General features: G+C 39.4%; 2 protein-coding genes across 2 annotated transcripts; both read left to right on the top strand.

Moving 5' to 3' along the window:
- The first annotated feature begins 5,856 nt into the window (after nt 1-5,856).
- On the top strand, nt 5,857-10,226 carry LOC131322801 (uncharacterized). Its single transcript, XM_058354279.1, has 5 exons — nt 5,857-6,646; nt 7,475-7,732; nt 8,325-8,456; nt 8,556-8,672; nt 9,539-10,226. Exons 2-5 carry the CDS (start codon nt 7,475-7,477, stop codon nt 9,872-9,874), a joined length of 843 nt encoding a protein of 280 aa, XP_058210262.1. The 5' UTR covers nt 5,857-6,646; the 3' UTR covers nt 9,875-10,226.
- Nucleotides 10,227-11,623: 1,397 nt separating this feature from the next.
- Nucleotides 11,624-14,532, top strand: LOC131323229 (putative ubiquitin-conjugating enzyme E2 38). The gene is made up of 2 exons (XM_058354919.1): nt 11,624-12,238; nt 13,332-14,532. The coding sequence occupies exons 1-2, from the start codon at nt 11,734-11,736 to the stop codon at nt 13,922-13,924; spliced, it is 1,098 nt and encodes a 365-aa protein (XP_058210902.1). The 5' UTR covers nt 11,624-11,733; the 3' UTR covers nt 13,925-14,532.
- Nucleotides 14,533-15,009: the final 477 nt, after the last annotated feature.

Raw genomic sequence — 15,009 nt, 5'->3', positions numbered from 1 at the left:
TATTTTTTTTCGTTTTTGTGCATCGAACAGACATTAATGCTAGGTTTAAGTCATATATATCTTAAGGCACTTACATCACTTAATCACTTTCGAATAAAACTGGCTAATTTAAAAAGAAAGGAATCATAATAGGACTCATCAATTAGGAATGGAAAAACAGTTTAATTCAAAGAAAAGAAAAAAGAAGAAGTAATGATATCGACATATTTATTCCTCAAGTGAGTTTTAACCTTCAAAATCTTTCCCACTTGTATACCAAGCATTCTCCATAATCATTTTTCCGTTAAACCCATGTGATAAAATCAAACACAACTGTGAGAGAGGGAGAAAGGGAACTACACAAAATAAGTCAACATAAAATCATCTTACACACGCGTGAGTTCATTTCGGTTTAGTAGCGGATGAGCATTGAAACCAAATATCGTAGTGAATCGAGCAATCACTTAGTTCATTGTAGTTTGTGAACACAACCTCTTACTTTAATCAAAATCTAGAGAATAAAAAAAAGTGGAAGCACTATTAATTAGGAGCAAGAATGTGAGAAAAGGTAACACGACAAAGATGGACTTAGGGCCCGTTTCGGTTTCTTAAAAAGGAAATTAAACTCAAAAATTTATGTGTTTATACAAATAATTTTACAACCAATATAGATCTTGTTTGATAGATCTCATCTTTTAAACGGTGCAAAAAAATCAAAAAATTATTTTTTATTTTCATTATATTTGAACTTCAAATTACTTTCTTTTTGAAAAAAAAAGCAGAACGACACCTTACATTTACTACTCTTGTCAGCGTTTGTAAACCACTTCGGGTGTTCCTTTTTGGCTTCATAGCAATCTAAATGCTCCCTTGTTTGGATGAGTTTTCTTTGTTTGATGAGTACAGAAAAATGAATTGGAGTGAAGTTAATGGTGCACCGTGCATGAGGGGAGTCATATAATAGGTTGAAGGGAAATAATGGTAGAAGAGAAAACGTGGGAGGTGTTAGTAGTGGGTTGGTTTTGATTCTTTTGAATGTGGGGAGTAAGTACGTGGAAGTTAACAGGCGTAAGAGACTGTAAATGAACCGAGCCGCTTAAGAGGAGCTCGTTCAAACTCGACTCGCTGTGAAAATGAATGAGCTCAAGTCATGTTATTGAGCTCGTAAAATAAATAAGCCAAGCCCGAACTACTAAATGCTTGGCTCGGATGAGCTCCCAAGCTATTATTATTATTATATGTATATTTAATACGTACATGTATTTATATGGAAAATATGAAGAAAGAAATATGTATTTATAGCAAAAGAAAGAAATGGTCGGTGAAGTTGATAATTTTCCGACGTGGGACTAGTGAAAACTCCCGCCCAGGCATTTTGAAACTTTCTCACATGACTACTCTGAAAAGAATCTTATAAATACAGCACCACGTCAAAAATAAGGCAGGAAGTAGTGAGCCGAGCTTTAAGCCTATTTTTGGTAGCTGGTTTTGGCTCGAGCTGATTATGTTTTTGGCGAGTCGCTTGAGCATCTCAAAACTCAGCTCGATTACAACCCTAGACTCCGTGGGAGATTGGACGTGGGTTTTTTTTTCTACTTTTTTCTCAGTTGGCATTTGCGTGTGACTCGGTATTGGGAGTTCGGAGGCTTGTAGGATTCAAACACATTTGCATAGAATATTGATTGATTGATGCAATTGTGATTTTTATACATAGAAATAAGACGAACAATCAGGAATCGTTGGTCAACAACGGTTGCGGTTCCTTTGAGATGCATTGCTTCAAGTTTATTACGTTTTGCTGTATGTTTTCAGCTATTTTTGTTTTTGTTGTTTGTGTTTGGCCGCACCTGTTGGGTCGAGACCCCGACCCCGATTCACACCTCCAAGCACAAGCACGAAAATAAACCAAGCACAAACGAGAGATATCTGAGGAAAACTCCACTATGTATAAATCACATATACAAGTATGAAAAACCTCACCAGGATAGCCACAATCCGGCTTCCCCACTCCTCTCTCTCTCCCTCACTCCGGTGGCTCTCCGACAGTCTCTCCGGGCATCTCCAAGGAGCCCCGCTCCCCCGAAGAGGAGCCTCTCTGCTCAACTCTCTCCGGCCGTCTTTCCTGTCACTAGCGCGCACACACACACAGTGCACACCTGCACTTTTACACAAAGGGGAGTGATCCCCTACACTCACACCCACCACACAAGGCTGTAGATCCGGAGGGAACAACAGGTCCGGGTCTAGTTCTAGAGGAAAGGGTATACAATGCTACAATTGCAAAGAATTTGGCCATGTGAAGCGCGATTGTCCTTTGCGGAAGAACAAAGGGAAGAAATTTGATGATGCTTCGAGTGGTAGTTCTTTGGTGGTAGCAGATGATGGAGATCTTCTCACAATCTCCGAAGGTATAAACACTTCTTCTCGTGATGAGTGGATTTTAGATTCGGGTTGCACTATGCATGTTTGCTCCAAAAAAGAATTTTTTGATACATTCCAAGAAAATATTGGTGGGTCGCTGTTTTTAGGCGATGGAACTCCATGTGAAATTCGAGGTTTTGGGAATGTAAAGATAAAAAAGTTTGATGGAGCGGTTCGTACTTTGGGTGGTGTGGCTTATGTCCCGAAGTTATGAAAGAATCTAATTTCACTAAGCCGAATGGACTCCATTGGATGCAAATACTTTGCTGGAGGTGGAGCCATGAAAATCACACGTGGCGGTAAGGTCCTAATGAAAGGAGAGAAGTGCAAAGGGTTGTATTGGTTGATTGGCAAAACTGTTTACTCGACAAAGGTTTGGAAATGGCGTGCACAAGGAAATGGGTACCCAAGGTGTGAGTCTTTTGCGGCGAAGACAAAGTCATGTTTCCAAGTTGCCAATGTTTGTGAGAGTGAAAATCCTGTTGGTGGAGAGGACGGGTCGAGGTCCTACTCTCGTGTCAATTGTTGATTATTGGCATGGGGCAGCTACACATGTGAATTGGCCGTGTGGTTTGAATCAAATTGTTGGACCTTAATTTGATTCGGGATGTGTAGCTACCGTTTTCAAGGCTTGGTGGTGGCGCGGTGATGCATGAAATTTTCACCAAGGTGGAGATTTGTTGGGTTGGTTCAAATTCCCAATAAATGAAAATTCTCAAAGTCTTGCACATGGTTCAGTTTCTGTTTTTCCCAGAGTGCTAGCTGTTGTGCTAGCTGGCTCATTTTGCCGTGTGACCTTCCATTCACTCATGGGAACATGTATTATGCTTTTAATGCATGGATCAATAGATGTATATATAATGTCATGAGGGAATTCCTTTTCGGCAGAGAGAGAGCGAGGTGAGGTGAAAAACAGTGAGTGCAAGTGTCAAGTCTTGTGCTTGGTGTGAGAGTGGGTTCTTGGTGAGAGTGGGTGTATAAGGGGTTGGGTTAGGGTTTTCAAACTCAGGTGTTCTCTTGTACTAATTCTCTCATAGTGAAAGAACGGGATCCTCTCCGTGGAGTAGGCGTGTTTTGCCGAACCACGTAATTCTTGTGTGTCTCTCTCTATTTTATTTTTCATCGTACTTCCATTGGTTGTGATTGTGGTTGTGTTTCGAATCTCGGTTCTTGGGTGCTTCCACGTTTAATCCCAATAGCACCCACAATTTACACACTTTTCACACAATGCTATGTTCTTTAGGCCTTCGCTTGTTGTTGGCGTCTCTAAGCTTTGTGTTAGTCTTTATCTTCTGGCGACAACATAGTTCCTTGTGTATTTTGTGTTTTGTGGATCAGTACTTTGTGTGTTCTGTTCCTTAGACCCTTGTTTGGCCTTCGCTTGTCGCTGACGCGTATATCTATTATAACGGCGATAACACATTGTACTTTTCTTAACTATCAATGATCTTTCAAAAAAAAAAAAAAGGAATCGTTGACCCGTATTTTCTTGTGCGATCCATCAAGATGATCAATATCAGTATAGTGGGAAAAAAACCACATACATATATGGTCCCTACAGACGGGCAACATAAAATCGATCTTGTTGCAATTGATGTTCTTCTATTGGGTCCTAGCTAGGCTAAACTATAGACCCAGCACTCCCTTCAACATTTAATTGTTCCCATGGATTGAGACTTCTCAACCAAACTTGTGGAAACACTCTTTTTCTGCAAGACATGGTATGGCCAATTCATCCTTGCAATTCCTGCAAATACAGACACAGAAAGGAGGCAGAACATAGCAATCACAGACATAGCCCTACAAGAAATTGGCCCTGGTTGGCTGGTTTGGATAAAAATGTTGGAGGTGGTAGGAATTTGGCGTAGCGGTCATGGATTTTTTCAAAATCTTTAGCAACTCTTTGTAAAACTCGACCATAAATGGGAATGGGGTATTTCACTGTGAAGAAGATATTACTAAAGATAAATTCGGCTGCGTCCCTATACATATAGTTTTGGTTATAAGCTTTTGAAGTACTTTTATAGTCAGATTAGCAATATTTCTCTTCTCAAGGAAAATATAAGAAAGTGACCCAAGGATAAATAAGCAAAGTGACTTATTATTTTGTTCTTATTCAAATTTTTTTCGCACAATAGAATTTTGTCACCGAAGGTAAAATTAGCGACTAGATGAATAATTTAATCTTCACTGACCAAAGTTTTTGTTGGTCATCGCAAATATGGTAATATCTTCGGTGATCAAAGTTTAGTCCCTGAACGTTTACCTTTGGTGACAAAATGCTTTGCAGTCGCCGAAGATAGTTTAAGGCTCTGTTTGGAATTCAAGGAAAAAGAAAGAGAAATTTAAAAAATTTCCTTTCTATTGTTTGGTTGAAAGAGAAAGAAAGAAGAAAATAAAAAATTTAAATTTAATAAATAGTAAATTTTTCCTCCAACTCTTCTCTCATTTTTCTTCTCTTTTCTTTTCATTTATTTTCCTTGAGTTCCAAACGAAGCCTAAAATTTTGCGATGATGTGGCCAAACTGGGCGCGAAGTGAAAATATTTGGAGACCCTTCTCTTGTATTAGCCACCGAAGGAACGCTAATCAGAAAACGACGTAGTTTGGAGGAGTGAAAGACTGAAAGGTTCCAGAACTCTTGAACTCAAAGGTGAAATTCTAACCTCGTAAGAAAGTGAAATTCTCTCTCTCTCTCTCTCTCTCTCTCTCTCTCAGGATAGTGAACAAATTAATTTAGTTACCATTGTTGCTGCCTCAAGGTCAAGGCTGCTTCCCTTTCCTTTCTTATTTTGCGGAATTCCTCCGCGGAGTTTGGATTTAGTGGTCCCTTTTCCTTCTTTTAGCTAGTAGTTCGTTAATTAAATGCAAATTGAAGTTTGTTACTATCTTGATCACAAATTGAAGTCTATTAGTATCTTGATTACAAAAATATGTGCATAACCTGGTTGGCTAGTGATTCTAACGTACCACCGGCCTAACGATCCGTATTCGCGTTGGATCCGGATCATTTACGGTAACTGTTTGGGATAGTTGCTGGGTTGTCTCACAAATGTAGACCCAACGATGATATTTTTACCGTTAAGAATCTATTGTAGTAGAAAAAGTGAACCATCAAGGACAGTAAATTGGTGTTCCATTTTTCTAAAAAGTACTTTTTTTTTCAAACGAAGGTAATTTTAAACTTAAATATAATGAAAATGAAAACTGTTTTTTCAATTTTTTTTACACCGTTTAAAAGGTCTTAATGACATCTATCAAATAAGATTCATATTGGTAGAAAAATTATTTGCGTAAACCCATGATTTTGAACTTGAAATTGTCTTCTTTTTCAAAAATTTCTTTTTCCACAAAAGTGGAACGGCCCTTGACTGGGAGGATCCCAATCCATTAGTGTTAGATCCTTAGAAAATATTTTTTTATAATCGAATATTTGGGCCAATTTGCGTGCACTTTAACTAATTCCGGAGATCTGAAAATAACAAACGGGTATATCCTCTGGTGACCCTGAGGTTTAGAATGTTTAGCCTAAGTGAGATTTGAAGATCCGACTTGATGGAGGACACACTTATTACTTTCTTATTCCTTCGGATTTGGTTGTGGAAAAACTTCATCACGTTAAATGCTACTAGCATATAGTTTAAGCAGACCCCTTACCCCTTATTTTGATAACCAGGTGTCCGGGCGCACCTCAACCAATCTTTGGGGATCGAAAACTCATTGTCCACCAGCGGTGACCCCACTAAAGCTAGAGCAAATGCTCGGTATGGACCGGCCCCAAACGAGTTTGATAGCACATGAGAAGTTTCGAACCTAAGACCTTAGGAGAAAATAAATTCTTAAGTCTCAGACCTTGATTGGTATGGAGTGGCCCAATGACTGGTATGGAGTGGCCCAAAATGAGTTGATATGACTGAGAGGTTTCGAACCTAAGACCTAAGGAGATAGCAAACCCCTAAGTCTCAGGCCTTAACCACTAGGCCGATCAAGCATAGCATAGAAACATGATATTCATCTCTCCACATATTGGTCATATTTTGGGGGATTAATGACTTTGCAGGACTGTTAATTATATTCACATTAGTAGCACAAAATGCAGTTACATTTATATTCAGTTCTTCAATATGTTACATACCATTAAGAGCTGTTACATAAAATAGAAATTCCATCAACAGTATTTGAAGCCAGAAACCGCTGCTCCTATCTGCACTCTTCTCCCTTGTCTCTTCAACCATTTCTCCGTCTGGGTATGGATCTCGACTTTCTTATGAACTTTCATTTTCATTGTTCTGCTGTCTTTTCCCCTCCCTGTTTGAACAATGAAATTTAGTAGTTCATAGTGAACTTCCATTTCCAAACGTTGTGTTGGTCGATTTCCATTTTTCTACTGGCAACAAGGGTCTCAGTACACGAGTGCGGATTCGCAGCTTGGTATGTAGATGTTCTTGCAATTGTGTGATGGTATATTAATGTTGGTTCTCTCTCCCGTGGTTTTCTTCAGTTCCGAGTTCTTCACGTACATTGTTGTCACACCCATTGCTTGAATACCTTCACAGCCACTTTGGATTGTGAAAAATGTGGCATAAAAGAAAAGGGAAAAAAAAATGCGTATCACCTGTTTGGATAACTTAAAATAGGTGAAATTTTACCTTACCCAAAAAAAAAAACTTAAAATAGGTGAGCAATGTATAAGAAAAGTTTTGATGAGAAATCACAATCCTCTCTTTTCTCTCACTTTCTCACAAGTCACAATCCAAAGGACTTGCTAGTTGCTACCACTTTGATAAATGCACTTTTATAGCTATAATAACAATTGAAATTGGTTTCGGCTTAATTGTTCGCATATTGGGTGGATGGTTCTTTTTTTGAATTGGGTTTTGGAACATGATGTTTAATTGTTTATATTGGTGAATTCAGGCACGAGTTCAGTAGTCCGCTCGCATGCATAAGTTATTAAGATTTAAGACTAGCTATTAGTTTTCTTTTCTTATTTAATGACCAAATTTCTACATACATTTTCCTTTCATGCTCATTCTCTATTGTTGCTCTCAGCAATTTTGGTAACCTTTATTCAGATGGCTTCATCACATAGAAGTCCATACAAATTCAAGCAGCGCAAAAACAAGTCAAGCTTCACCAGCACTGCAGCCAAGGCAGCAGTCTCCTCTTTTAGCACAGAAAAGAGTTCAAACTCTACCCCTCCAACTAATGCAAAAACTTCTGCTCCCACAGTTAAATTCTCGGAAAACAGTGGGAGACTTCAGCGATTTAATGTCAAAGAGAAATCCCCCGTAGGAGTTCTGATCAAGCGAGTAGTAGACCTACTGCGAGAGGTAATAAAACCCTGTGTGGTTGCAGTTTTCAGAATTTGTTTTCTCGTCTTCATTTCTAGATTACACAGAAAACTGGTTTGGTCCCTTTCAACTTTCAAACATTTGCCTTCATTCTTTAAAGCATAGGATGTTGGTTACGCTGAGCAGTAGTAAATTGTAATAGCAAAATCATTAACGAGGGCTCGATCATTGGGAAATGTTAATCATAGCCCTGTAGATGATGTTTAGCCTTATTGTATGTTCTAGAAAAGACAGAAGTATGTGAAAAGTGTTCCAAAATGATAAAATATGTACCAGGAAGCTAAATTCGGTGGCTCTACGTACACCTGTTAGCAAAATACGTCCTCTGTCGAATTGTTCTTTTGCTGAAGTTCTGTTTAATTGTTACCACTGGCGTTAATTCCTGGCTCCGCCACTCTAAGCATATGTTCACTTGGAAAGGCAGAAGGTCATGAGGGGGTTTACATTAGGTTCATTTTCTGCTTTTTTCTCAGGAAATGGTACTCACATTTTCACTATAGTATCAGGTTTCTTCCTTAGTAAATGCATTTGCCTTGAGATCTGCTGATTTATTCTTCTCATTTCTTTGCAGACAAGGCAAGCTCTAAAAACAAATCAAATTCTCGAAGCATGCAATGTAGACATGATAGAAAACAAGAATGTTTTTGAAAACTTGAGAAACAATCCAAAAGTGGTTTACGACGGGAGATGCTTTCGTTACAAGGTAAAACACCCCATTTGGGTTTTAGTCCATTGAGCCCTTTTATCATTCTCTGCCATTTCCTAGTAGGATGAATTTCTAAGTTTTTTGAGCTTCTTACAGTCCAAGCATGGTTTGGAGGACAAGGATCAAGTACTCAAATTCATAAGGACATTTCCAAATGGCATTGATGTGGATGAAGTCAAGGATGCATACCCAACTGTAATGGAGGATATACAGGTAACTTCAACCGATATGTTTGTTGTGATGCAAAAATATACCCAACCTTATTTTGCGTTGTGATGGTTTACACTCTAGCCCTCCTTATGTACTTCATCATTTTTTTATATCAATAAAATTTTCTTCACCGTTTAAAAAAAAAGCAATGAGATTTCCCAGTTTCATGCTAAGAACAACTACATATGTTTTACAACTTTTTCCACAAGAAAGAGCGAGATAAAACTCGAAAAGAATTTACGAGAGGAAGAAAGAAGCATTGTCCAATTTCTATAAGAGAGCATTATAAGGCCGGTCCTTTTGTCAGGGTATTTGATGATTGATCATCACTTATGCAAGACCTTCGATTTATCCTTCGATCTTAAGGAGAAGTTTTCCTTACGCGTTCCTCATTTCAAAATATGCTTTCGGACTCACCTTACGCGTTCCTCATTTCAAAATATGCTTTCGGACTCTGTAAGTCTTTTGACCCAGCATAAAGGTGTAGTGTTTAAGGGCCCTATATTTTCCTCTCTTTTTTATCATCCCTATATTTTCCTTAATGGACTACTTTCTGTTTCTTCTTACTCAGTATATACGAATTGAAAACCATGCCTACCCGTGCTTTAAAAACATGTTAGAAAACAAAGTAGACAAGGCGTCTATCCATTGGTTTCTGAACATGATTTTGCAGTTTGTTTACCGATGAGATAATTTTTTCTCCGGAATACCATACGTATCCAAGAGAGCTATGGTATACAAGCAGAAAGTTCATTAATAGTTTCTACTTCCTAAACAATATGGTTCAATTCAATGAGAGATTTTGTGATAGTTTCCTATTAGAAACCACTTAAAAGAGTTTACTTTGATACACGTCTAATGTCTTGCAGGCTATGAAGGCTGCCGGCGAAATCTGGCTACTATCAGACAAAAAGAAGGAAACAATAGCGTACCCAAACGACCTGCGAGTGACCATCAATGTGGACGATGATCTGAAACAGCTGTTTCGGGAAATTGAATTGCCCCACGATATGCTAGATATCGAGGAGGATCTCGTGAAGAACGGAATGAAGCCGGCTACGGACACTGTAAAGAGGAGGATGGCCCTGGCTCTGATTGCCAATTCTGAGCCCAAGAAGAAGGTTATTGATTTCAGCAAGAAAAAACTGACTAATTCCCACCTTCCTGAACTCTTCAAGCTTCCCAGTACTAGCAAGAGCAGATAGTGTGCTAGGTTGTGAGCAGAAAAACCTAGGTGCATAGCAGCAAAAAACCTACGTATTATGTCAAGATACTCCATTGTGACCCAAATCCTGGTTCATGGCATCGTATTCGGTGCACTTCTCTGCAATCTGATTCCGGATCATTGGTTTGTGTGGGTCATCTGATTATGTGCCTATATACTTCTTGGCTTGGTATAATTGTTTGGGTGTGTCAAGTCTGATTCAGTTTGGTTTGTGCTTGGCCAACACTTGGGGTTAAACCAAGACAGAGTTATATTTGGTTCGTGCTTCGCTAACTACTTGGGGTTCAACCAAGACAGAGTTGCGGTAATTGGCAGCAGCCGATGACTATGTTTGCAATCAAAAGCAGCCGATGTACCTCTTGTACTCAATTTATTTGTTCAGAATTCGTAGTCAAGAATTTTAAATGAAAAAATGGATTACATGATTGGGTACTTATGTATGAACTGATTTTTTTATACGGCAAATGAAAAAATTGATCAAAATAACTTTTCGAATCATCTATGTGAGACCCAAAGAGGTCCACACATGGGATTAGACCGTCCTGGAATTAATTGGTGTGCATGATTTAACTCTTAGTTAACTAGTCCAACCAATGGCAACTAGGGATATGAATACACTGGAAATTGAGTTACCCATAGATTTTATAATCCCTGGTGATTAATGGGAACCTTTCTATTTTCATGTTACATCCGGGGTGCTGTAGTGCACCCCGCACTACACGTGTAGTGAGGCCAATCCGGCCGTCCATCTCGGCAATGGACGGCTCGGATTTTTATCCAAACGATGGACGACTCGGATTTGTAGGAGTTTGAATTAAATCCGAGACCTTCATATCGAGATGGACGGTCAGATCCGCCGCTCTACACCATGTAGTGCGGCTCCCGCACTATAGCAACTCCCAATCCCTCTTTTTGTACACTTGAAATATGTACATACATACTTGCATAAGAATTTGGTAAACTAGTGTTTCCATTCAGAAATACAAAGGAAATTCTCCTGAAATTTAAGGGAAACCCCTTGGATACATTGTAGGAACCCCTTGGATACATTGTAGGACTTCTACTAGAATTCAAAATTAGACTTGCCATAAGTTCTTGGAACATCTTAAGAAAACTTCTAAACAATACGTTATACGCAAGTTTTATTTCCACGGAGACCAAACATTCTAAATTTTGGGGTCACTAAGATATATGCTCGGTCGTTACTTTTTGGGCCCTGAATTAATCGAGATGCGCTTGCAAACTGACCAAGACATCCGGTTATAAAAAAACGTGCTTCTTATAATTTCTACCACAAGCTTAAATTCGAATTGGATTCAAAAAAATTCGCTATTAAATTCGATTCGGACCATTAGGAGGATTAATTAATTTGGAGACATAACCGCGTGCTATCCAAAAATCCCTAACCACACCATGTGGCAAAGACTACTAATTAAATTGCTCTCTCTTTTTTCAGGAGTGTCTGGGTCAGTTTATAATTTTACGCGCATCTCGATTAATTTAGTCTTCGATCGAACGCTAGATGATGAAAAAGATAGTGTATCCATCACGATCAGGAATGTCCGAGCCAGTTTACGATTTTATTTGCATCTCGATTAATCTAGTCTTTGATCGAACGGTAGATGATGAAAAAGTTGGTGTATCCATCACGGTCAAGTAAGCTTAAAGAGTGGGACCCTTTTACTCGCTTTTCTTAACAAATTTCCATCCCCATCCCTTTTCACAACAATTTCACTGCTCTCTTCCCCCTCAGAGAAAAAATTTCACACGCCAATAAAACCCTAAACTCCGTTACGCTGTCTCCTCCCCCCTCCCTCTCTCTACAAAATTGTAACTCAAATGTCTCTCATCATTGAAGAACCGGAGCGATTCCGGCAATTCGACGTGGTCAGCGACCACTCCGACCACAGCTACCTCAACTACTGGAACAAACCCGCCAAGAGCAAAAAGGGCATTAGTACTACTAATAATAACAACAACGCTAATGACGCGAAAACCGACGGCCCGGATTGGTTTGCAAACCCGTCAAGCGGGGTCCACAAGAAGATCATCAAGGAGTGGAAGGTACTGGAGAGAAACCTCCCGGAGGACATCTACGTGCGGGTCTACGAGCGCCGCATCGATCTCCTGCGGGCGGCGATCGTGGGCCCCGCCGGCACCCCGTACCACGACGGGGTGTTCGTGTTCGACGTGGCGTTCCCGCCGGATTACCCGGCCCGGCCGCCGCTTGTCCATTACAGGTCGTTTGGGATCAGGATCAACCCGAACCTGTACGCGAACGGGAAGGTGTGTCTCAGTTTGCTTAACACGTGGTTTGGCAGTCGGAATGAGAAGTGGAACCCAGGTTAGCAGTGGCTTCCACTCTTTAACCACCCTCTATAAGAGTCATTCTTCAACCACACCAAACTACACACCCAAATACACACCCACACTCACAATAGGGATGGAGGAGTCCGCACATACTACACATCCAGTGCCCCACCTTTATTGTGGGTATGGGTGTGTATTTGGGTGTGTGATTGAGTGTGGTGTTAGAAAAATTGACCTCTATAAAAGGTCATTTACCTTCGGCTTCTATATCTTATCACATGTCACTGTACGAGTAAATGTATCTGTATATGTGTATGTACAAATGTGTACACATGATTTTATCCGAAGGGTTTGTTTTCTCCTAGGTCTAAAATCGAGACCTAATTCTTCTGGGTTAATTTTTACGGAACTTTGTTTGAGCTTAATCGAGCTCTTCAATAGTAGACGGTGAATTGGCTCCCAAAAGTAATCAACGTGTGGGTGAAGTGAAGTAGTCACCATGAGTTGTGAGAACAATGAATTAAAAGGCTTGAGGTAAGTATGTGGCACGAGAGATAAGTATCGTATGGTGTGATGTGTGATTTATCTGTCGCACCACACTCATATCTCTCTTGCAACATACTTTAAAATCACCACTAGGAATGTCACTATGTCAGTGGTTTGTTTACTTTATCTTAAAATGTGTTGTTAGTCTTACCCCACTTTGTTATTTTGAAGACTAAATTCAACATCAACCCAAACCCTTACGCATTCCATCTCAGATTGTTTTTGTTTGTTATTTTTCAGTGGTAATTTCAGTTTTCAATAGTTAAAAAAGTTATGGAAGTACCTTTTTTTTAAATTTATTATTCAAAAGCAGAATACGACTTTTAAAAAAGACAAATAGTACTAATATGGAATACAATGAGTTCCTAATTTTTGGTAATAATCCATCCTTCTCCCTCTCCATTTTTTATTTTCGAGTCGTATTAACTGATTCAGTCCAAAATTTTCACTACCATAATCTTTATAGTTGTGCTTGTGTTTAATACTCCTACAAGCTTCCTTTTTTTTTTTTAAGGAAGAACATGAGTTTACGTTTGTAACTGACTACACTAATTAATTCTTGGATTGTGCCATGACTGCAGGTGAGTCCACAATGCTTCAAATCCTAGTCTCAATCCAAGGCCTAGTCCTCAACAAAAACCCATACTTCAACGAACCGGGTGCTGGTCTCTTCACGGGTCGAAAAACCAAGAAATCCATGGCCTACACCGAAAACACCTTCATCTACTCCTGCATGACCATGGTCTACTTGCTCAAAAAACCCCCCAAGAACTTCGAAACATTTATTTCGACCCATTTTCGAGACCGATCAACCCACATTTTATCTGCCTGTGATGCCTACATGAACTCTAGAGCTGTGGTAGGGTGCTATGGGGAAACCGGTTCGGATCAGGTGTTTAAAGTTTCCAAAAATTTCAAGGTGTTGATGAAGTCGTGGTATCCACATATGGTGGTGGTTTTTAAAGGGACTGGAGCTTCTCTGGGGAGTTTCGAACAGTTGATGGTTGAGAAGAAAACAACGTCGTCTAAGGGAAATTATTCTGATGTGAAGAAGCAGCAGAAGAAGGAGAAATCATCTGGGTTTTGGAAGTTGATTGGGATAGTGAAGGGGTTTTTGGGAGTCAAGAAAGTTGGTACTGAAAAGGGGATCAAGTTGAATTCTTCTTCCTCTTGAAAAGGGACCAAGGCTTTGGTCCAGTTTCCTATCCTCCAGTTTTGAACCGAGTCAATAACCATGATTAAATATGTTCTTATTTTGGTCTTTTGTGAGAAGAACATCCGTGCAATGATATTTAAGCGAATGGAAAAGAGATAGAGAGAAGAAGAACTGTCAGGCAAAAAATTAGCTCGATCGGAGATTCATGGCTATGTCAATAGTTCACTTCTGTGGAAGACACAATGAACGAACTTTTGTGGAAGCCAAAACGAATTGTCTTCCACATAGCTATTAATGACTGATAGAGTTATTAATGAAACGTTGTGGGACGGGTCAAAAACTGACCACTGGTAAATTGGACTGGAGCCTGGTTCTTCGAAGAGAGGTGGAAGCTTCATGGAAGGAGTGGGGCCACTTGGGTAGTTTCTTTTTGCTTTGGTAAAAATCAAAGGGGGGAAGAGTAAAGTAAAAGACTTTCTTTTTCTGGTTGAACAGGGGATGTATAGACTCTAACAAAAGAAGTAATCATTAGTGTGCATAGTTGAGTGATTGGAGCAAAATGTGGTACAGCATTGATTGATATTCCACTATCTGCTTTGAATTCAGAATTCCAGCTCTCTTTTTCTTGTGTAAAGTCGTCAGATTTCTTGTTCGCTTGTGTCTGGGATCATTAGTGGAAAATGGAATTGCAATTCCCACACTAAATTTCTGTTTGGTTCACATTTCTGATATATAAAATCTTTATGTCATTTTTGTTAAATAATAATAAATGCTACAATCACAAACTTACACAAACTTGTATGGCGTGGGACCCTATGGAAAATCTTTATGTCGTTTTCGTTAAATAATAATAAATGCTACCACCACAAACTCGTATGGCGCGGAACCCTTTACATTCATATGGATGCATGTGTACCTTTGCGTGTATTTATAATGTGGTACTATGGTACTGGAGTTATTGCCTCTATTTTACCCAACCTCTGTTTGATTACAAATATTACCTTCATAGATACGTAATTCAACCTAATCAATCAACCATGCCTCACATGAGTCCAATAATTGTATCTTTGTTTGTCACAATAGTAGCATATGGAGTTTCCCAA

This window comes from Rhododendron vialii, chromosome 4a (assembly GCF_030253575.1).
Source record: "Rhododendron vialii isolate Sample 1 chromosome 4a, ASM3025357v1".
In the NCBI taxonomy this organism is placed as follows: Eukaryota; Viridiplantae; Streptophyta; class Magnoliopsida; order Ericales; family Ericaceae; genus Rhododendron; species Rhododendron vialii.
This window is presented reverse-complemented; position numbering and strand designations above follow the sequence as displayed.